The sequence below is a fragment of the Girardinichthys multiradiatus genome, chromosome 19 (genome assembly GCF_021462225.1).
Source record: "Girardinichthys multiradiatus isolate DD_20200921_A chromosome 19, DD_fGirMul_XY1, whole genome shotgun sequence".
NCBI lineage: Eukaryota > Metazoa > Chordata > Actinopteri > Cyprinodontiformes > Goodeidae > Girardinichthys > Girardinichthys multiradiatus.
In genome coordinates this window covers 6,347,733-6,372,297 of record NC_061811.1, presented here as the reverse complement: position 1 = coordinate 6,372,297, position 24,565 = coordinate 6,347,733, and the positions used below count along the sequence as shown (strand labels likewise).

General features: G+C 40.9%; 2 protein-coding genes across 4 annotated transcripts in view; one reads left to right on the top strand and one right to left on the bottom strand.

Moving 5' to 3' along the window:
- fancm (FA complementation group M) overlaps positions 1-24,565 on the top strand; it is a 63,818-nt gene that overhangs the window by 4,174 nt on the left and 35,079 nt on the right. The window lies entirely within an intron of this gene.
- On the bottom strand, positions 389-12,774 carry soul3 (heme-binding protein soul3). Its single transcript, XM_047344960.1, has 5 exons — positions 12,166-12,774; positions 5,658-5,752; positions 4,039-4,180; positions 3,615-3,798; positions 389-3,525 (listed from the first exon to the last, which is right to left on the bottom strand). The coding sequence occupies exons 1-5, from the start codon at positions 12,392-12,394 to the stop codon at positions 3,354-3,356; spliced, it is 822 nt and encodes a 273-aa protein (XP_047200916.1). The 5' UTR covers positions 12,395-12,774; the 3' UTR covers positions 389-3,353.

Here is a 24,565-nt window from a genome sequence, read left to right as displayed (position 1 = left end):
TCTGAGGGTTTGATTCACTTTGCTTCAGTAACTGCGCAGCACCTCATGTCGTTGTATTTTAAGTTATGGTTGGATAGGGTGTGCTGGCCTTGGTTTGCTGTATTTGTTCTAATAAAAATGAAGCTGTGGTTTCTTGTTATTGGTTGGTACAGAGATCATTCAGACTGACACCAGGTTTGTCTATCGTGTAAGTCTGTGTGAATATGGATGGTACCCGGTCAAGTTCTGTATGTGGCTCATAGTTAAACTCCTCTAATTTTAACTGTGTTTAAAAAGGCATCTATGTGATTTCCAGTGTATAGAAATTGTTCACGTTTAACAATAAGGCTAAAGGCTGAAACCCTGGAACTAAGCTGCGTTGTAAAGAGGAGGCAGGGAGACGTTAAACTTCACATTTTAAAAGATGGGACACCAGCACATTTTATTGAACAAACAGAACACAGTAGCACTCATTTGTTGCATTTGAACATTCACAGTACATATCAGTCTGTTGCAAAATGCTAACGAAATGAGCATGAAAACAAAGCAATAACTAGGCCCTCAAAGGAAACAAAAACAACCTATTATTCAAAAGCTTTTGCATTTTTTGCACATTAATGCTACTATGATCTGATTAAAATAATCTCTTTGGATTTAGATGCCAATCTGACTGCTGTACATTGCTGCTCTGCAGCCCCCCCAACCCAATACTAGCACAGAATGTAATTTTTGCACATCTTTTGATGCATTTTATTAGAACTGCGGAAATTATTAAATCGTAGTTTCAATGTGTGCAACTTTGCAGTCCCAAAGGACTGCTTGCATCAGTAGACTACAACCGTTCAGGTACCAGGCATTTAAACTCTGCTGGCCAATAATGTGTTGGGCCAGATGGATGGATCTCCCATGTTTTAATGCCTCCACCTACTATAACTCTTGGGCTAAAGCTGACGTTGAGTTGTGGAAACAGGATTCAGCAGACATCATGCTCAGCATTTCACAGACGTCCCTGTTCAAGGGAAAAACAATCACACAGTGATTATTTATCCTCCGTTTCATTTTGACACCCTGGAGAAATGCACACATCCAGAACAGAAACATCCTCACATCACTTTGAACTGATTGCTTTGATATGAGACAGAACATTAGGAACACATTTAAAACACAAATTAGCTTTTAATTACAGCAAATATACTCTTTTTGTGGCTTAATTATGTACTTAGCAACAGTAGTGTTTGCGATACATTAGTGAACACTTAACTAACACCGACAGACATAGACAAAAGGTACACTTATAAGTACTTCAGTTTGTGAATGAACAAGCCTCGGAGCAGGAGGAATGCATCATCGTGGATCATTAACTGAGACAGAATGTACAGAATCTGGTACAGCTTTTGATTGTCATTGAGCAGATAAATCAGCTGTTAGCATTTGGTTGGTTGAAGCGTGATGGCCTGGAGCTTTACATTCAGCCTCGAACACATGACCACGGGTTCTGTTCCCAGGTGTTTGTTCTCTATATAAAATCACCTTATGTGTTTAGCTTCAATACAAACATTGGTCCTGAGGGATCCGATTGCAACTGGGTGGGGTTAAATGCATGTGTTAATGCAGTCAAGATGCACTGAGGACAGTTTTCATCTCACTGCCTTCAGAGGTGGCCTGGGACGCTGCAAACGATCTGAACGCAATCTGTCCCACACCAGGGTTTTACACCAAACCAGTTCCAATGCTAAACTGGTGTTAGCTGGCTTTACCACCAAGTATTTTATGGAAACAAGTCTGACCAAAACGCAATATAAATGTTAGGAAAGTCTAAAATTCAGCTTTAGTTTTGTTTTTGATCACCTTGATTTAGGACAAAACGGTAAATTCACAGTGCTCTATCGTTAATGAATAGTAAGCTCAGACTTTTACCCTCCTGATGTTTATTTTGATATCACCCCTCACAGGGTCGAAGGTCAATGCGCCACATAGAGCTGCACCTACAGCAGATCTATTCCGCTGAATCCATAAACGCATCTTCTGCCTCAGTTCTTGAAGACAGCCAAGCACTGTGTTTAACTTTCCAGCGCCGCTGGTACCGATCAGATCAGTGATTGTTAAACCTTCACAAACGGCGCTTGTTAAAACCGTGTTGATGAATCTAGATGGTGATTCTAAGTTAAACTGTCTCCATGCACTGAGGTCCCCCACAGAAACTCTGAAAAATTATCACAAACGCTGAGTTGGGTCTTGGGTTGTGGAAAACCAACTAGTTTCTTTTCTAGAACCAGTTAAGAACTGGGTTTAGCACCGCCTCTGGCTAAGCACTGGGTTTAATTTGGTAGAAAAACCAAACAGACCTGACATGACTCCCCTGAAGCAGCAGAGTTATTGCCTGGACATTTCTCTCCGTTATAAAATATTCATCTTATATACAGGTTTAAAATCAGAAACAGAAAGATTATACTGATTAGTGGACAACAGGGCCCAGTATGAGTGCGTTTTTACTGCACTGTGATGTTCATTCCAATGATTTCTGGAGCTGTGGGTTACTTCCTGTTGTGACCGTTGTAAAACGTCACAAGAAAATGAGGTTTACAGCAGTGTTTTGCATGGGTGTAGCAGCTGCCAGGGAACTCTATGTAAAATCTTTAGTGTCTGCAGTAATACCAGGCCCTGATGTCCCACATTATTCATCTTTATTTATGTGTCTTAAGGTACATAAATGAGCTCATCAAGGATTTCGTGCCTGAAATAACATCTGAGATGTTACAGAAACATCAGCAGATCTGTCCATTCCCTGTTGCTTGTCTGTCAGCCCACCCTGTGGTTCGCCTACATGTTTGTTTGCATGTAAAGCGGGTTTTCACAACTGGGTTTTGGTACCAGGTGTAAAAGATCCTGCTTAGTGCTGTGTACTTTTATCTGACTCAGCCAATATGCAGGTTAATACTAGGTCTGATCAGGGCTTTGAACTTGCTTCAATTCCCCCAACCAGCAACTGAAACACACCCTCAGACTTGGGTCCCAACTCAGTGGTTACCGCGTTCAGAAAGCGCTGACAGATTAAACTACCAAATTTGAACAAAGAGGGCGCTGTGCTGAGGAAAGGTTTTTAATATCCAGCTTGAAGCAGAATAAGAACGCAGTGTATGGCAGTGGTTCAGTTCAGGTCTAATAAAGATCCATCTAAAACGAAGGAAAGGAAGTCTTTAAGGTTAGTTCAGAATTTTTTTTTTTTTTACTTAAAACCTATTTCCTCTGGGGTGTGCTAGGCTGGTGGTCGTTTCAGGCAAGGATGATGGAACCTGAGGCTGTAGCTGAGTTAGCTGGGGCAGTGTCAAGAGTTCATGAGGCTCAAGGGTCACAGGTAGGATGATGCCACCTGGTCAGCGCCGCTCCAGAAACCAGATTTCATTCTGACGATGGCTGTGAGCAGGGTTGGTGTAGCCAGCCACGATGAACGAGTCGTTGGCGCACACACCCGGGGAGTCCAGCAGCTCAGCCATGGCGCTGATTTGATTGATGATGGTCACTTCATTGGTGGGACCAGTGAACCCCCTGGTAGATGGAGATGATAAAGACAACATCTCACTATTAGCAGCAAATAAATCCGTTTAGAACAGGTTTTCATTCTGTGCTCTACTAACCTTGTGTATACAGTAGCGGCAGGCCAGACCTCGATGACGATCTCGTTATCATACGCCTGTGGAGGCTGGGCCTGATGCTCAATAGGAAGGTAGTACGCTACAGTGACATCTTGGGAGATCACTGAATGATTTTCATCCGTCCGCACTATTGTCACGATGGGCAACGTCATACCAAGGTAGTCCCCTAAATCAGAAAAAGATAAATTGTGAAACTACAGTGTTGGAAACCTCCTAGCTGGGGCGTTTAAATACAGATGCCCCAATCAATTGGCTAGAGATCGGAACTGGCAGATTTTTCCACGAACCTGGAAAAAACCCGGAAATCTATGTTAGCCAAGAGAAGCCTAATCGGTGCATCGCAGTCTATAAAGGATGATGGGAAAATCATCTTGCAAGGCAGATGCATCATTACTTTTGGACTCACCTGTGGAGTTCTGCTGACAGATGTATTTCATTATTCTCATGAAACCATAGCAGATGCTCTGTTCATATGTATCCTCGTGCAGTGTTATACAAGCCCAATGGCCCTTCTCATAGTGACGTTTCTCATAGAGCTGCTCCCCACACTGAGAAGGAAAGTGCAGAGATACAACATTAGGAAGATGTGGAACAAATGCCTGTTCAATAAGGTCCTACCATACATTTAACCTCGAATGAAAGCCCAAATTTAATTAAATAACACGTAGAATTACTTCAGGAAATACGTACTCCAAGTATTTTACATGCAGTCATGTGTTATGAAGAGAACAATTGGTTGTTGCCTTAATGTTCAGGTGCATCTCAGTAAATTAGAATATTATGAAGAAGTAAACTCATAGATTTATTGAACACAGAAATACTTCCAAAAGTTTATTTCCGGTAACTTTAAATATAAAATCCAACCTCAAATTTCAAATGTAAGTAATATATACGAAAAATTAAAAGGGGACTTTTAAAACAGAAATGTAGACCTGCCAAAAGCAGGCCGTTCTTGGTTGGGGCTCCTTTTGCATGAATTATTGCATCAGTACAGTGTGACTTGGGGGAGATCGGTCTGTGGTTCTGGTGAGGTGTTCAGGAAGCCCAGCTTGTTTTAATAGCGGCTTTCAGCTCGTCTGCATTGTTGTCTCATCTTCCTCTTGATTCTCCATGAGATCTGGTTCTGACCAGTTTGCTGGCCAGTCAAGTGCATTGAAACTATGGTCATTAAAGCAGGTGTTGGTACTTTTGGCGGTGTGGGTCGGTACCATCTACATCTACATAAAGCCAGTCAGCTGGGTTTTATCAGGTCCAAAGTCAGATCGGCATGAACTAACTTATTGGGATGCATTTGTGTATTACATAATTATTTCACTTTCTGTCCCAACAGTGACTCTGTCTTGAAGCTAATCAGGTATTTGACCGACCCAGCTGCCACATGACAGCCATTTTACAAGACATTAAAAGCTGTTCTAAGAATAGGCAGCCATGGTTGGCCTTAGTTCAAAGTGAGTCTCTAGCCAAGTTCTAATGAACTAATTAATTGAAGTTAAACCAGTTAGCCCTTTTTATTTATACCCTCCTCTAAGGAGCTTGGGTGACACGAACATCTTCCTGGAAGTGAATATCTGACAATGTCTGCACATGACTATGGGTGAGCGTTCTTTATGTTGGGTGTGTAGGTCAGAGCATTTAAGTATGCACACATTAGGAATAGGGAAAAAAAAAAAATCACCTGTTAGATTTGCATATTTGATTAATCATACATCAACTACAGCTCTGGTAGAAGTAAACTGGAATGGCAAGAATTTCAAATTTTCTTTCCATTATTAATTTAATAGCTTTATTAGATTACTGCACCTGTAATTTGGAGATTTTAATGCAAGCTCTAGTCTGTTGGCTAAACACACTGCTGCCCAGCAGAGGTTGAGCTGTCATGCAGGAGTTTAATTTGCAGGTCTTGTTCCTATTACTGATATGCCCATAGCTCCTTTTAAACTGGGCCACTAAATTAATTACTTGAAGCCGAGAATAACACCATAAAAAGACCAACTAGATGTATCGTGGTTAAAATGAGATGGATACCTTCTCTTTCCGCATAAGGAGGGTAAATGGGACGTGCTCTCTTTGACTGTGTCCTTGGTTGTCGCTACTCAGCTGCTGAATGGGTTCTGCCATATCTGTGGAATAGATGAAACATTAATTAACAGGCTTTAAACCCAGTCCAAAATGGCAGCCTGTGTAAAACATGCAAACCTTCAAGAGAAAGTAATAAAACTAATTAGTTACAGCTTGTTTCTTGATGCAGTTTTAGTTTGCATGTAGAAATTTAATGATTTCTATTCATGAACTTCCATTTATGTGTTGCATACAGTACATGTGGTCTTTTCTCTCGTATCTACATGAAATGCTCTCGCCTCCTGCAGCCTGTTGGCCAGCAGTGTTTGTATTTCGAGTGAGGCTCTGCCAGTTGGGCTGAGCACATGCCAGGACGCTGCTGAGAGCAAAGTTCATTAGAGCTGACGGATTCAGAGGACCGACGCTGCCCAAGGCATTAGTTGGGTCTACAGCTCAAGTCAGCATTTAAAGCAACTGGAGGATATTTTATTCCTTATTCCAATCCTTTTTAAGCTTTCTCTAACTAAAACCACCTTGTATTCAGCCACAGGAGTTCCAACTTGCCTCCTGTGCCAGGTATTCACACAGCAATCCTAGTGAACCGGGTTTAATCAGATTTTATCGGTCAATGCCATGAAGGACAATTGGGTCAAAGGGACCTGTGGTATTTAGATGATCAATTATTTGACAACAAACTAAGCTGTGGGAAAAGTCATCATCTGAGAACCAGAGTGTACATTTAATGTATTGTTTTTTTTTATCATGGGATATCCGAAAATCAAAGTTACATGTTAAGAGGATTAGCTTGGCATTGTTTTATGCAAGAACGTAGGAAAACACGCGATAACGTTGGTGAAGGTTGCGCTAACGATGCGAGTTTGCGTCCGACATAACGAGTAGTCTCTCCAGCTACTGGAACAAAAGTATTCAGTATTTCCATCTACCCAAAGTTTTATTGAAAGTTGCTTCTGGCCACCGTCTGCTGTTTTGGCAATAGCAGTGATATTGCAATAACAATAAGTTTGCAATATACTGTGCAGCTTTTAACAAACCTACAGTGCCTTGCAAAAGTATTTATACCGCTTGTACTTTTTCACATTTACCTGTGCTGCAACCACAAACTGTAATGCAGTGTGATTTACTGTGATTTTATGTGACAGACCAGCCCACAGTAGTGCATAATGTGAAGTAAAAGGAAAAAGACACATGGATTCCGAACATTTTGTTTAATAAATGTGGAAAATGTTGCATGTGTACTTATTCACCTTAGTCAGTACCTTGTAAAGTAATCTATGGCTGCAGTTTGAGCCTCAGTCTTGCTTTGATCTAAACCATTCCACAGTAGCTCTAGCTGTATCTTTGTGGCTGTTATACTGCTGGAAGGTGCACCTCAGTCTCAAGCCTTGCAGCCTGCAACACTGTCTTGACTCTGATCAGCTGCATTGTCCCAGGTGATAAAAAGTCTCCCCACAGGATGATGCCTCCACCACCTCCATGTTTTATGGTGTTAGTTTTCCTCCACACCTAGCAGTTTGCATGTAGGTCAAAAGTGGGCAAAGCACCATCATCCACATGTCTGCGGTGTCCCTTAAATGGCTTGTGGCAAAACGCAAATCTTCTGGTTTTCTTCTATGAAAGACAGATTTGTAAAGTTAACAACTAATAGTTGTTCTGTCAGCAGATTCTTCCACCTGAGCAGATATTATATTATTGAGTTATAGTTTTTGTTTAAAGCAACATAAAAGCCCTGGAATGGATCTGTAGCCATCAAAGGTGCACTATGTTTTAACTTGCAGTTGTCATCGTGTGTCACATCACTATTGCAAAAAAACTGCTGTTGCAATATTTTGTAGGCAATCGTATTTGGAGTACTTTGCTTTGCTGCAGAAATCAGTGTGTTTGTTCGGAGCAGGTCTGGGATGGTGACATGACCTCAGTGCAAATACAGCATCGGAACTCTCACAGAAAATTACTCGCTCCATTTTGGCTTTTTTGTTTTGGGCTTCATTCTCGGGGAGCTGGGAAAATTCAGCTTGCTGTACAAGTAAGAACAGATTATGACAAGTCGAGCTTTCTATCGGACTGTGTTTGACTCCATTGAAATTACAGCCTGCCGTGGCCCTGGCTATAGTTTGGTTGTGAGGCCAGAACCTTAGTGCCACCACAGGCTGGGAAGCTTAATCCCCTCAGAGTTAAAATGCCTGCGGGTGCTTTTGTTCTCAGTTGATGAAGGTCTGAAGGGGAAGAAGGAAAGATGTTCCAGACACTGCTAATGGACCCCCAGGGGACTCACTCACTGCTTTTCCAGATCAATTAATAAAGCAAAAGTGGGTGACAAGCTTCAGTTGTGCTTTCATGTTAGTGATGGAGAAGCTAATTGAGCCATGCTACGGCACACTTGTAGACTTGTGTATACAGATTAAATCTGCTGTTAGATCATTACGTTCTACCTGAAATGTGTTGTCTTTATCAATGTGTGGAGTATATGAGTATATGCAACCAACACTGGTAACTAAAGATGGAAATTGTGACCTATAACTCAGTTTTAGCATGTATAAATGTTTACCAGCGACCCATAGCTCAGTAACTGCGTCGAGGAATAGGCTGCAGTGAAAAAACACGCATCTTACATGCCTGCGGTATGAAAATGGATGCATGATGGTGATGTCCAAGCAGCAGACACAAGGACGGGAAGCACAGTGTCAGTTTAACATGAACACACATTTAAATTTGGGCCAGTCTCCAGACCGTTTTTTTTCTGCATTCGCTTGCAGTCCAAAACCGAACTAAAACAACGGCGTTCCTTTTGTTCAACACCGATCAAGGCAAGCTTCTGCTTTGAAAACAGTGTTTTGTAACAGAGGCAGGAATTAAAATGTTGAAATATGTCTCAATAGGAACTTTGTTTAATTCTGCTTCTCTAATCAGTGATTAGCTGTTTAAGACCATTGTTATTTCCTCGCAAGCACGTTGTCTGGCTTCACGTGGCAAAAGGTCAAACTATGGAAAGCATAAGTCAAATGAACGGTTAATTAAGCTACGTGAAATTAAAGGGAATTTAGCAAACTTTAGGTGTAGTAGTAAACAAACTGAAGTTTAAAGGGACATGGTCCTGTGTATCAGGAAATGAAATGTTTGTGTGTTTAAATTAAATCCAACTTGATATGAAACGTCCAACTGTATCAGGATTCAGTGTATACAACCCCTGGCAAAAATGATGGAATCACCAGCCTCTGAGGATTTTCCTTCACTTGTTGAATTTTGTAGAAAAAAAAACAGATCACAGACATGACAAAAAAACTAAAGGCATTTCAAATGGCAACTTTCTGGCTTTAAGAAATACTAAAAGAAATCACGAAAAATAATTGTGGTAGCACAGAGAATAAATGATGGAATCACTCAATTTTGAAAAAAACAAATATGGAATCATGAAAAACAACCAAACAAAATAACACTCCAACACATCACTAGTACTTTGTTGCACCACCTCTGGCCTTTATAACTGCTTGCAGTCTCTGAGGCATTGACTTAATGAGTGACAAACAGCACTCTTCACCAATCTGACTCCAGCTTTCTCTGATTGCTGTTGCCAGATCAGCTTTGCAGGTTGGAGCCTCGTCATGGACCATTTTCTTTAACTTCCACCACAGATTTTCAATGGGATTGAGATCCGGACTATTTGCAGGCCATGACATTGACCTTATGTGTCTTTCTTCAAGGAATGTTTTCACAGTTTTTGCTCTACGGCAAGATGCATTATCATCTTGAAAAACGATGTCATCATCCCCAAACATCCTTTCGATGGATGGGATAAGAAAAGTGTCCAAAATGTCAATGTAAACCTGTGCATTTATTGAAGATGTAATGACAGCCATCTCCCCAGTGCTTTTACCTGACATGCAGCCCCATATCATCAATGACTGTGGAAATTTGCATGTTTTCTTCAGACAGTCGTCTGCATAAATCTCTTTGGAACGGCACCAAACAAAAGTTCCAGCATCTTCACCTTGCCCAATGCAGATTCGAGATTCATCTCTGAAAATGACTTGCATCCAGTCATCCACGATTGCCTTTCCTTAGCCCATAGTGACCTTGTTTTTTTTTGTTTAGGTGTTAGTGATAGCTTCCTTTTAGCTTTTCTGTATATAAATACCATTTCCTTTAGGCGGTTTCTTACAGTTCGGTCACAGATGTTGACTCCAGTTTCCTCCCATTTGTTCCTCATTTGTTTTGTTGTACATTTTCTGTTTTCAAGGCATATTGCTTTAAGTTTTCTGTCTTGACGCTTTGATGTCTTGCTTGGTCTACCAGTATGCTTGCCTTTAACCACCCTCCCATGTTGCTTGTACTTGGCCCAGGTTTTAGACACAGCTGACTGTGAACAACCAACATCTTGTGCAACACTGCGTGATGATTTACCCTCTTTAAGGAGATTGATAATCCTCTCCTTTTTTTCAAGTGACATCTCTGATGTCAGAGCCATGATTCATGTCAGTCCTCTTGTTGCGGCAGCTCTCCAAGGTGTGATCACTCCTTTTTACCTGGACACTAACGAGCAGATTTAATCTGATGCAGGTGTTATTTTTTGTAATGACAATTTGCAGGGTGATTCCATATTTCTTTCCTCAAAATTGAGTGATTCCATAATTTATTCCCTGTGCTTGTTCTAAAAATGTAACCGTTACTGGCTACCACAATAATTTTTCATGATTTATTTTAGTATTTCTTAAAGCCAGAAAGTTGCCATTTGAAATGCCTTTAGTTTTTTGTCATGTCTGTGATCTGTTTTTTTTCTACAAAATTCAACAAGTGAAGGAACATCCTCAGAGACTGGTGATTCCATCATTTTTGCCAGGGGTTGTAGTACAACGATTTATTTATCATGTTTCTGGACATCTAGAAAAGTGACGTTCTTTGTTTATAATTAGAATAGAAAAATAAAATTCAAAAAACGAAAGAATTTCTGGATCTTAACAGCATGTTTCAGCCGTGACGGTAAATAACCCTTCAGCTTCTGAACCAAAAACCATCAGGAGAGGAGACACATGATTCTGACTGTAGGTTGGGTATGCTGCCAAATCAGTTAATTACAGGTATAATGACAACAGAAACAGTCGCCAACTTGATGCCTTAATTTATTTTTAATGATTACCTTTTATCTCTTCTAACAATTATAACATAAATACTCTTTACCATTATCTTTTGCTTTTTTGAGCTGATTCCTGACAAAACTCTGAAGACCATGAGCCTCAATGCTGCCTGCCAGCAACTGTAGGAACTACTGAAGTCGATGAAATGAAATATTTGTCTAATCTAAAAGGTGTCAACAAAAACTTTTTTCCCCCCACTAGGTCAATCTGGTTAAAGTTTAGTGTCAATACGTATGTCACTAACAGCAAGTCTGCAGCCGTTGGAGCTCCAATAGCCTATTGATGGTTACGCTACTGACTGCAGCCCAAAAACTGCTTTTTATTTGCTACAGCAGGCTGAGCTTTCTACAATTTACACCGACAACGTAAACATATCCTCAACATCTTTGATCGTCATTCCTGTTGGCGACATAGCAAAGCCTATCTCTGAGGTTTTGTTGAACTGCAAATTTTAACTTTTAAATTTACAGGAGATGAGATGATGTCTATTAGTGAGACATCGAAAACAAGCCGAGTTGATACATGAGCACATGCTTCATTAGCCTGCAAAATTTACCATCTTAATTCATTAAAAACGCCAAACTATGGAGAGAAGTAAACTCGTGCAGTAGCTGAAGTACACACGTATGAAGGGGATTATTTACTGACGCCAAACGGAGAAGGTGCTAGTATGAAATGGGGGTATGGGGCTAACCATTATATTACTATTATTTATTTGTAATACAGGTATTTGGTTGCAGGTATCAAAGATATACAACGTTTTTAAAAACTGCTAAAAGTTTCCAGTCATATTGTTTCTATAATCCTTTTAATGGGATGACAGAGGGTGTGTGAGTTTTTCTCCGGCTGCTGGATGCACATTTATATCATACAGAGTTATTTTCCATCATCGTTTTTGTAATTTAGTTTAATTTCTGAGGTGATTTTTGAGCCCAACTTTGGGAACCACTTCTACAGGTGTCTCTTTGTAGCCACACCAACAGTTTGCATGTAGAAATCAGTTAAATTATCACAATGCGAAGTTTAATTTTTGCATTCAGTTGTTCATACTATCTAGTTGAGATCCATGGTTGCCTGAAGCGCTGGGAATGTCCTATCTGGAACTGGTTAATCAGGAAACTAGGTCAGTGTGTACTGTGGAAGAAGCTGAGACAATTTTAGTTACCTGAAGTTGATCCAGGACTTTTTTTCCTGCTTTAACTTATCTGAGACCAAAATTAAACTGTACATTCAGAGAATAAAGCCTAATGGAAAGGCTAGGCCACTAGAAAACATTTATTAGTCCAGTTCAATGTCGCCATGGTTATTACTTTGTGGATTGTTACCTGGGGAAACCTCCACTTGGTGGCCCCTCGCCACTTCCTGCCAGTAATGTAGCAGTCGGTCTGAACTGTCCTCTGCCTCCATAGTTTCTCCCTCTTCTTCCAGGCTGCCATTGCCCGAGTCTGACAGCGGGTCCTCCGAGAAGGACTCCAGATCCTCCAAGGTGATCATCCCGTGTCGGTCGACGGCGTCGTTGCCTCGTCCGCTCAACTGGCAGCCGCCTCGGTCCATTTCAGGGCTATTAACCGTCTACTCAGAGAACAGATGTCGCAGGGTTGAGAAGGAGGGCGAAAAAAAAAAATAATCTAAATCTACGTCTAGATCGTGGCTGATTTATTTCGAAGGGATTGTTGTTGTTTTCTTCGCAGCGCGGAGTTTGTGTCGTCCAGATTAGAACAACCGGTACTTTCTAGTGAACAAACCAGGTGCTCCTAACTAGACCCGACGCTCTCAGCCACATTTTCGTTCCCTAAACTTATATCCGACGTCAGTGAAATGTGTTCCTTAGCTGGTAACACGTTAAAAATGGGTAAAAACAAAGCAGACAGAGCCGCCGTCACCCCCTCCCGTGGAGAGCAGCGTGAGGCTCGGGAGCCGAGGCGACTGTGATGTTTATGAGGGCGGGCCGCGGGAACACGTGACGCTGCGGGCTCTCAGTCCCCGCCCCCCCGAGCTGTCCGAGATGTTAAATACGAGTCCGTCTGAGTACACCCAGGTCTTTTAACTGGAAAGTCTGAAATTTAAAGGTGGCAAGTGTGACACAGACAGGGAGTCGCTGATTTATTTCTGTTTTTAACTCTAAACATCTAATGGCATTTTTATTTCTTTTTGCCGTTATATGTGTGCTCTTCTCGTCATGTTTTATAGTACTCCACTAGAATAACATAACTTTATTGTACTCTGTGCTGTTTCAGTAAGGAAATTAATTTGTATTGAATTGACAGGATATTTATCCTAATGAAGAGTTTGTGTATTTATTTTAAAGTCATCCATCATATAAACAAAATGTTTGAAAAAGGAAACAGAGGATTATAAACAAAGCTGAAGATGAGCGCTAGAGGACAGCCTAGACAGGAGTTTCTCTGATCTGTGTCTGCTACAGCCAACCACCATGCTGTACCCTTCAGCACGCACGTAGTGAGGACATTATATAATCCACTATGTTCTGAGGGGGGAGTGTCTGTGTGAGTTCACACACACACACCGATAAACTCACTAACAATCGGCCATAAGGAGGTGGAACCTCGTAGACCCACTGCTACAACCGGAGTAGACAGGCCGGTTTGAGACTCACTGTTTTTCCCCCTTCAGTCAGAGAGAACAGCATTGCTTTATGTTATCAGTCTTTACACAAAGCGTTTAAATGACCATGATGTCATTTCATTTATTATCCAAGCATTGACTTGTTTAAATCTATACTGTAACTGAGGTAAAAATGAGTTTTCTCTTTTTTATGGTTTCTCTATTCTTTTCTGATGTTCTTCTTGTCTTTTTGATTGCTCATCATGCAGGATATTATATTTATTGGCTTTTCTGCTCAGTCTTTACAGATTAACATAAACATAAAAGTTGACAGTAGTTAGTGAATGATCCAGGTGATCTCTGGTTGTCAGGCTGCTGTTGGCGTCTCAACCTGCTGGTAGTAGTTTTAAAACACCATTACTTTTATAAGAGTGAACGGTGGCTCTCTTTTAGTTCTCCCACAATAACTATCTGGAAATATTTCCAGTCATTAAAAACAAACAGCCTAATTAGTCTTTCTTGTAATTGAGAGAATATTGTAGTAGCCTTCGTTCAGCAAGCTGATTTTCAGTGCTTAGCAGAAAGGGGAATAGTAGCATTAGTTCATGCTCCATACAACCTAGGAAATCTCCGGTCACTCCGGCACCTTTTTTGTGACCTCATTGAATGCACTTTAAACTGTGAGGCCGGTTTGACGGAAACTTGCAGTTCTGAAACTGGAACTTTTTGAAACAATTTTATTTCTTGGTACCCAGCCGGTGCCTATAATAGAGCTCTGTTGAACTGCTCTCAGGTCCAGCAGTTTTAAATGGTTCAAGTCAAACAGAAACTACTGTGTTTCACAAACATGCATCAACAATAATGTGATCAGTATTTCCTGGTTAATTTGAACAAACCATATTGGTTGTCCCTTCCTGATATATAGGCAAACTTTACCAATCAGTCAGACACACAACATTAAGTCCATCCTAGTGTTGACATGCATTAGAGAAAGTTCAGCTTAGTGAAGGCTGTGTTAATTTTAGCCGAAGCCTCTACTCTCTTTCCTCACTTATCTCCATGCCTATTAGCCAGTCAGCTGCTAGGCCACACTGAGCGTGCTCAGAGAAGATGTCTTCATTGAGCTAATTTCCTAAATATGATAGTGGTCCGTTAGAATTAAATAGCTGTTAATGGTGTGATTGAGTGCTTGTTGCTCTCGTGGACTGGACCCTATAAATAAATTAATAGTTGATAACACTTCCCATATTACCATAGCGTATGACCATAGCTCTTAAAAACCCATAACCTTTTTTGTTTAGCATAACACATGCAGGCGGATAGAAGCAATGGCTCTTACTTTCAAAATATTATAATCTATAGGATTTATAGCAATGCTAGGAAAAAACCCCAAAGGTTAATGACTATAAACATTTCTTAGGTTTTAAGAATTGAGTAAATTGCAACAAAAATTTGCTGACACTGTACAGTATCAAACGAATTGAAGGTTTCCCAAGATTTTCCTTCTGCACTTTCTCTTGTTGCAGACCATGTTCCAACTAGACCAAAATGGTGACCCCCACTAATCTGGTTCTGTGTAATCTCATAATCTGGACTTGACCGTTGTGTACGCATTTCCACACTGATCTCCACCGCCCTGTCAGCTGACTGGAAAGCAAAAACAGCCGTTTTCTGCAGTACATTTGGATATAAGTCATTGTCTGGGCTCAAATTGTTAGATAAATTACTACCTGGAAATCTGGGTTCATTTGAAATTTGTAACAGATACATTTTTATCTTTTTGTCACCCTAAACAACTCCAAACTGATTGAGGATAAATAAAATAGATAGGACATACAGCGCCATCAAAAAGTATCTTTTTTTTTTGTGGTTTTTTTTGTCACATAAAATGTTTGAAATAATCAGACAAATTTTGAGATCTTTTAGCCTACTTCATGTTGTCGGACAGGCACTAATCAGATCTGGGTGTGGCTTATAAAAATCAAACACTGTTTTCCAAAAATGTGGTTAATTAGGCCCGAGCAGGAAGCTTGCCAAGGGCCTATTGTAATCATAGTGTTTCTTATTCTTTTTTCCGTTGCGTCTTTGCAGGGCAATTTGGGGACTTTGCCAAGCCCCTAGATGCACACGATTTTACCCAAAATTGTCCCCTGCGTAAAATTTTTGTTGTTTATTGTTGTCGTCAGCGGGCGTGGCTAAGAGGTTTGGCCAAACGTAAGATAGGCCATTGGTAGAGCTCCTCAAACCAATCAAAAAGACTCTTGGGGGATGCCCTAAAATGTACAGGAAGTCGGCCATTTTGGATCAAAGGCGAATTTTTGTCCGTTTTTCACTTTTACTCACCTCGAACTTTAACGAACTCCTCCTAGGGATTTTGAGGTATTGGCTTCATATTTGGTCAATATGCATCATATTTATTATTTCTGCATTGCTTTCTAACATTGTATTATTATTATTTTTTGCTAATTTATGTTGAATTAACTAATAAACTAAGCTTAACTAAATTAACGATTTCACATAGGTTTCCATGTAGTGCAGTTTTCAGATTGGTTTATACGAACAGTAAAAACGCAACAAATCTTTTCTGTTTTAACCTAAAGACGTTGTTGAATATACCGGACCTCAGTAACACAGAGAGATCAGAACTAAAACCCAAAGAATCGGTTTAGCAGAGAAAGGTTCCCCTGCTTGAATGTTGCCTAGCAACGGGGTTAAAGGGATTCATGTTGCTTATAAACCCCAGATGATTAAAAAAAACTTTATAGCCTGATTCTTATAAGTTTGTTTAAAGATATCATGATATTACTTTTAAGTGAAATGAAGCATTAAGCAATACAAAGACATGCATAAGTACTCTTCAAAATAATTCTAAACTTTAAGTCTGGGTATTTTTATTTTTTCCGAAAATCAAAACTTTGCTTTCCTTTCAGATGTGCAATTTCTAGATATGATAAAGAAAAAGAGATAAAACAGAAGCAGTGACATCACACCAGGATCTCAAAGGCAGAGTTCTGTGACCTCACAAGTGTAAGGATTATGATTATTGATTAATTAATATTCATCAAGAATTCTAATTTAAAATCATAATTTGAAATTTTTTTATTTCTTAACCAAAAATCATCACTTACGAATAGAAATCAGAGATGTCCTCTGGTGTTGTGATTATGGGCTCAAAGCTCTTTAATAATTATTAACCAAAACCACAAACTGTCACTGTTTATTCAACCACTTCACCGAAGGTGGAGGAACTTCAACCTTGTTTTCACAGATAAATCACTCTTGCCCGAAATAAACACAAACGCTTATTTATTGAAGCCAAATAATCCTGATATACCATTATTCTGGTCCAAAAACCTTCACCTAACTAACAAGCACCATTCTACACAAAGGGAATAAAAATGACTACCTAACAATAATAAAAGAAAAACATATATGTGCATTTAGTGTCTATGAAGATCAAACCAGTAGTTTTATGGACAAAATGTGTAATTTGGGTTAAATGGAAAGACGTCCTCCTGTCGTGTTGATGTCTCGATTCCAGCTTTATCAGCTGTGTGTTGTAAATTTACACAGAGCTGTGTGTGAAATCCATCCTGATTTGCTAGAAAGACAATTTGTCTTATAATCTGAAACAAGCAAAAGTTCAGATGGAGTCAAACAAGCCTATTGTTGAGAAGGAAACAAGGTGATTGTGCAGAAAGAGAATTAGGGGAGCTGCCTGAAAATGGGAGTTATACAAAGCAAACTGTTATCTGTGCACAAAAAAAGGTCACTGAAAAATAATTGATCTCTGAAACAAAGGAGACGGTAAATCAACAAGAAAAGAAACAGCCATATAAGGGTAAACACAAGAACAAGAGAACGGCAGCAGGGGAAACCTTCTTGGAGTCAGACAATATCCAGCTGGAGAATGTAATCGAGGTCTCTGACATTCAAACTTCAGAAAGTGTCCAGGTGGAGAACCTACCTGAGGTCTCTGACATTCAAACTTCAGATGGCACTCGGGAGGAAAGTTTTACACAAGCCTCTGACCATCAAAGTTCAAAGGATGCAGAGAATGATCCCTGTATACGGCATATCAGAAGGGGATGCACTCGCACCTACAACTGCCCAACACACCGTCAAAACAACAGACAGAGGTTTTGGAATCGGTACCCAGGCCCACAGAACACCAACCCACATCACATTAGGCCACAATGGACACCTCATGCAGGTTACCAAAATCCACAAATAAGTTATGATAACATGCAAGAGGGAAATTTCCAAAAGTACCACAACTCCCTAATCCCTGTGCCTAACTCTTGGCAAGCCCCACTACCAATACCACCACCTTATGTGATGCAGATATACTATCTTAGATTCCAGGTAGAATATCTCGACAATGACTTGCGGAAAAACAATATATCTCTCTCTGAGCAAACTGAAAAGAGACTGCAGGTGGAAAAAAAGTATGATGACTGTTTGACACAGCTCTGCCTTTATGAAGAGGCATTTAAGGAGTCCAAATTGGAATATAACAAAGTACAAGAATACTTAATGAAACTGCTAAATGTGATGTTAGGTTATGGTAACATGGGGGAGAAGAATTTCCAATTGTTGCACAACTCCCAAATCCCTGTGCCTATGCCTTACCCTTGGCTACCACCACTACCAATACCAGCACCTTATCTGAGGCAGATAAGCAACCTTACACTGCAGTTAGAATATCCTCAGAATGAACTGCAGAAAAACAACATATCTCTCTCTGAGCAAACTGAAAAGAGACTGCAGGCGGAAAAAAAGTATGACGACTGTTTCCCACAGCTCCAACTTTATGAAGAGGCACTTAAAGACTCTAAAGAAATTCCAAATGTTCCCAAGCAAATCGTTTCTGTACAAATTCAGACAGATTTACAAGAAACCTTAAAGTGGAAAACACTCTGTTATCAAGCTGGTTCAACACAAACTGAGATGGATGTACCAGAAACCAGGTCTAAATTAATACAAGTCCATCAAACGATTTCAACACAAACAGAGACGGATTCATTTTTAAAAGTTCAAGAAGAAAAGGTCTCTGAAACACAACAGAATGGGGACAAGCAGGAGGAGAAAAAGGCCATCTAAGAAATCTAAACGTAAGAACAGGAGAAGAGCATCATTGGAAACTGCCTGAGCCAGAACCCCTCAATGATCAAAAGGGTTCTGTAGAAAATACTGAACAGCAAGAGATTTCAGTACCAGAAACAGTCAAGGATCTCTTCCTTAAAGAATGAGATCTATACAGATGAAATATTGATCTCTGAACAGCAGCAGGTCACTGAAGAAGAAAAGGTCACTTCTAAAACTCAAAACTTGGTCAAAAAAGCTAAGACTGTGACACAGCAAATTGGTTTAGAAAAAAAAAACAGGGAACCCTCAGACAGTTTTTGAACAAAACGAGACAAATATCTGCAAAATATCAGAAGCAGAATCAGTTAAGGCTCATGCAGCTTTGGCTGAAAGTGAGAGTGGTCCAAAGGAAAAGCAAATCTTAAAAGTGCTGAAGGTAAACAAAGCAGAAAGAGCCTCTAAAACCCAAGAGAAATCTATCCAGAAATGTAAGGAATTACAATCTGAAAAGTCTAGAGGTAAGACGCCAAAAACAGAAACTGACTCTGACAGAAATAAAATCCAAAAGTACAAAGGACAGAACACAAGAATAAACTAAAACCTAAACACAAAAGAATAAACTAATATGGCAAAACTCTAATGGCAAAATTAACAACTAAATATGGCAAGACCCCTCCTTGAACCGCCACTTTAATGTGGTGGAGGGGTCTGAGTGCTTGGATGATCCCAGAGGCTATGTTGTCTGGTAGGTGCTTAAATGCCCCTGGTAGGGTCTCCCATTGCAAACAGGCGTTGGGGGACAAATCAGCCCTTGGGACACTAACTACAGGCGCTGTATCCCCGCTGCAGAATGCCTGTCCATCTACCTTTAGTGAATCGCAGCTCAATAGAAAGCTGTGTGTGAAGACCACATACATGTGTGCTTCACAAGTTCATACGTACTTTAGTGAGTGATGAGCCACCTGCTGTGAGGGGTCCAGCAGCTGGAAAAGTGTGACTGCAAGGTTTGGGTCAAGTAGATGCCAGCAACTTCTCAATAGAGGCAAGGAGCGTCAGGGATGCCCTCAAAGAATTCTTTGTGGTGGAGGGAGCAGAACCTTGGCACCCCACAGCATGATTAAACAGTCCTTTTCAGGACTAAATTTCAAAGGCTTTTTTCAAAGCCACCCACAAACCTCTTAAGAGCAATCCTTTTTTCATCCTATGTGTACATTATATATATTTCTGTCTTTTTCATATATGTGATGTTTGCGGATTGTAGGGATTGTTTTCCCTTCTTTCTTTGTAGGGATTGCACTGACTGATTCGCGATGCGAATTGACAGAAAAGTTCTGATCTTTGTTAACTCCAGTGAAATTCGCTTCACGTCAATCGTGGGTTTCATTTCACTCTTGCTTCGCTCTATTTTCCCCAATCGGGGAAATAGGGCCTCCTTTCGCGGCCAATACAGCATCAATTCATCTTGGGAATGACATATACAAGTCCTGCACAGTGGTCAGAGGGATTTTAAGCCATTCTTCTTGCAGGATAGTGGCCAGGTCACTATGTGATACTGGTGGAGGAAAACGTTTCCTGACTCGCTCCTCTAAAACACCCCAAAGTGGCTCAATAATATTTAGATCTGGTGACTGTGCAGGCCATGGGAGATGTTCAACTTCACTTTCATGTTCATCAAACCAATCTTTCACCAGTCTTGCTGTGTGTATTGGTGCATCGTCATCCTGATACACGGCACCACCTTCAGGATACAATGTTTGAACCATTGGATGCACATGGTCCTCAATAATGGTTCGGTAGTCCATGGCAGTGACGCGCCCATCTAGCACAAGTATTGGGCCAAGGGAATCCCATGATATGGCAAAGCATCACTGATCCACCCCCATGCTTCACTCTGGGCATGCAACAGTCTGGGTGGTACGCTTCTTTGAGGCTTCTCCACACCGTAACTCTCCCGGACGTGGGGAAAACAGTAAAGGTGGACTCATCAGAGAACAATACATGTTTCACATTGTCCACAGCCCAAGATTTGTGCTCCTTGCACCATTGAAATCGACATTTGGCATTGGCATGAGTGACCAAAGGTTTGGCTATAGCAGCCCGGCCGTGTATATTGACCCTGTGGAGCTCCTGACGGACAGTTCTGGTGGAAACAGGAGAGTTGAGGTGCACATTTAATTCTGCCATGATTTGGGCAGCCGGGGTTTTATGTTTTTTGGATACAATCCGGGTTAGCACCCGAACATCCCTTTCAGACAGCTTCCTCTTGTGTCCACAGTTAATCCTGTTGGATGTGGTTTGTCCTTCTTGGTGGTATACTGACATTACCCTGGATACTGTGGCTCTTGATACATCACAAAGACTTGCTGTCTTGGTCACAGATGCGCCAGCTAGACGTGCACCAACAATTTGTCCTCTTTTGAACTCTGGTATGTCACCCATAAGGCTGTGTGAATTTCAATATTTTGAGCAAAACTGTGGTCTTACCCTGCTAATTGAACCTTCACACTCTGCTCTTACTGGTGCAATGTGCAATCAATGAAGACTGGCTACCAGGCTGGTCCAATTTATCCATGAAACCTCCCACACTAAAATGACAGGTGTTTCAGTTTCATTGTCCAACCCCTGTAGGTATAGCAAGTAAATCACTCGCTCCGAACGTGTCATTCATTGGCAGTTAAAGATGACCTTCAAGAAAAATAAGAAAAGCCATGGCCGTATTTCATGGATGAGCTTAACTATAAGTACAAGATCGGCAATAGCTTTATTATACAGAGTAAACTTAGTTTTCCTATAAATCAAGCTGTGCATTTAAATACTCAACATTGACTTAAAAAAAAGTGGGTCAGAAATGTGAGCAGCCTGGCTGTGCTGGTCACCTATCTTGCAAACATGGGCAAACTGGTAATACATCATATACTATGAGTAGTGGAGACCCAGGTTACAGCACTCTGTCACCAGGCTGTTCACCTCTGATTGCCGCCATTCATATGTTGTTCGGCTCCATTATCTCTATTGATAAAAAGATCATTAATCCTGGAACAATCTTGGTGTTGACATATTTTACAAGGAGGCTACTCAAACTGCAAATAATGATTAAAATTTCATAACTGATTGTTAGGGTTTGAAAACTTTTGTATAGTTTATCACTCATGTCTGTACAAAGTGCTCTTCCCTTCCCACATGCCACAGAAAGGGGGATGGGGCAAAAAACACATGCACCCCCTCCCACCCCCGAACTGTCTGTTGAACTGTGTGTGTGAACCAGCAAACCAGCATGTATATAAATAAAGAGAAAGGGTGCCAATACTTTGTAGTTCTTACTGCAGAGAGCAGGCTACCTCTTGCGCAAGAAAAACAGAGGCCCTGTGTCATTACTTCTTTCCTCTGAGTTTGACAAATTAATACCAAAATGTTTTACTAAATCAATTTGTGGTGTGTATTTACACTGCATGGACAGGTTGCTAGCATTTTCAAGATGTTGAAAATGCAACAACTTAATTATAGAAATGGTGCAACGAAAAGATTTTTAAGGATCCATTTACATTAAGTAATTATTTTCTGGGTGAAATATTTTAAAATTAGATAAAACTGACACAATTAGAGTCAGTGTTTGAGAGTGGTAATGCAGAAACGTAGGCCTAGCAATTGATGATTGTAAAACATCTTTGGTTAAATCAGACCTCCTATTGGCAGTTTGGGACCTGCAGGGTCATCTACAAGTAATTCCTAAACTGGACTAAAACAAGAGATTCTGGTGCAAATCTGTCATACAGTCCCATCTTTTTCATGTTCTGTCTCACTGTTGTGAGGTCTCCAGAGGTAGGTTTGAGAAAATAAAAAAACATGCAGAATTAACAAGGAAATGTTCAAACTGATTGATAGTTTATTGATGCGCTCAAAGAACAACATTTAGTTCTATAGAAAGTTGATCCATTTAACATGTTCACTTTACCTGCATCACAACCACAAGAGTCTGAAAGTAGCTGCAGGAGGAAAACCACACATTGGGATTAGAATAAACACTGTTGGATTATATGATGTAGTGAAGCTGAGAAACAAGAACTATCAAAGTTATTTAGAAAATACATGAATATGTCAAACTGCTGCTGATCAGGAGGATTTTTATTCTTCATTCAAGCAGCTGCTGAGCTTACTGTTACACCTGATAGTCTGGGTTAATTTAATAAAATATCTTTCATAACTACAGTTAAGAGTTTTATAGCTTAAACCAACTGGAAAATGCAAACGATTCACTAGATACATGTGCATTTATGTGTACTTAAAGCAATTTTTTTCTTTTTTGTATATAAAAAAAAGCAAAGGCAGGTTGTGATAGAGTAAATATGCTTATTTAGCTTCACATCAGAGTAGCTGACTACTGAGGCTGTGAGGTGTTCATTGTGTTCATCATACAGACAGCCTGGTGGGAAAAATCCATTTCTGTGGCTGCTGGTTTTTGCTCTGTAGCACCATCTGAAGGTAAAAGCCTAAACAGTTTATGTGCAGGGTTTGTGGGGTCTGCAGAGATTAGCTGCCCTATTCCTGACCCTTGACCTGTACAAGTCCTGGCTGGATGGAAGGTCAACCCTGATTGCAGGCCTGATTGTTCGTTTCATTCTGGACCTGTCGTGTTTTGTGGATGAGCCAAACCACACTGAGATGGATGAAGACAGGACAGACTGAATAATGGCAGTGTAGAAGATGACCAGCAGCTCCTGTGGAAGGTTATATTTCTTGAGTTGCCTCAGTAGGTTCAGTCCCTGCTAAGCCTTCTTCCGAACATTTGCTAAGTGTGAGGACCATCTCAGGTCTCGAGAAAGGGTGGTTCCTAGAAACCAGAGGTGGTCCACAGTAGACACTGTGTTGTTGAGGTGGTGAGGGGAGGCTGTGTGGCAAGAGTGCTCTGGAGGTCCACCATCATCTTTACTGTCTTGAGCAAGTTAAGCTCCAAGTGGTTCTGATCGCACCAGTGGACCAGCTGATCCACCTCCTGCCTGTCTGTAAACTCATGACTGTCCTGGATCCAACTAATAACAGTGGTATCATCTGCAAACATTAGTAGTTTCACAGACTGTTGAGGTGCAGTCATTTGTATAGAGGGAGAAGAGGAGCGGGGAGAGAATAAATGCCTGAGGAGTGCTGGTACAGATGGTTCTTGAGTGGGAGAAGATGCTCCCCAGTCTCACCTGCTGCTGCCGGTCAGTCAGGAAGCTGATGATGGACTGACAGGTGAAGGCCAGCACTGTGACCTGGGTGAGCTACTTCTGGAGGATGTCTGGGTTGATGGTGTTGAAGGCTAAGCTGAAGTCCACAAACAGGATCCTGGTGTATGTCCCTGGGTGGTTGAGGTGTTGCAGGATGAAGTGAAGACCTAAGTTGACTGCATCATTTGCCGACCTGTTTGCCAGGTAAGCAAACGGCAGAGGGTCCAGCAGGGGACCTGTGAGGTCCTTCAGACGCTTTGACACCAGTTGCTCAAATGATTTCAATTCAATTCAATTCAAAGATACTTTATTGATCCCAGAGGGGAAATTAGAATTCCAGTACAACCCATCCAAACAGACATCATGACACAAGACAAGGGGGGGACCATCATGACCACATGATGTCAGAACAACTGGCCTGTAGGTATTTAATCCTGTGATGGTGGATTTCTGGGTCTCTTGAGTACTGGGGTATTGGTGGAGTATTGAGGGAACCTCACGTAGCTCCAGAGACTTGTTGATGTTGAGTGAAGAGGGGGGCCAGTTGGTTGGCGCAGGCTCTCAGGTACAAAAGGGAAATACCATTGGGTACTGGAGCTTTTCACCTTTTCTGATATTGAAAGACCCTATTTACAGCGTCCTTAGTGATGTTTATTGCAGGCAGGGGGACAGAGGGAAGAAGGTCGTTGAGTTGGTGGTGGTGGTGCAGGTAGTCCTTTTGTGTGGGAGTGGGTGTGAATGGATGGTTCTCAAATCTACAGAAGAAGCTGTTGAGATTGTCAGCCAGTCAGGGATGATCACAGTGTGGGAGACAGGCTTCTGTAGCTAGTAACAGAATTCAAACTTCTCCAAACTCCTGCTGGGTCAT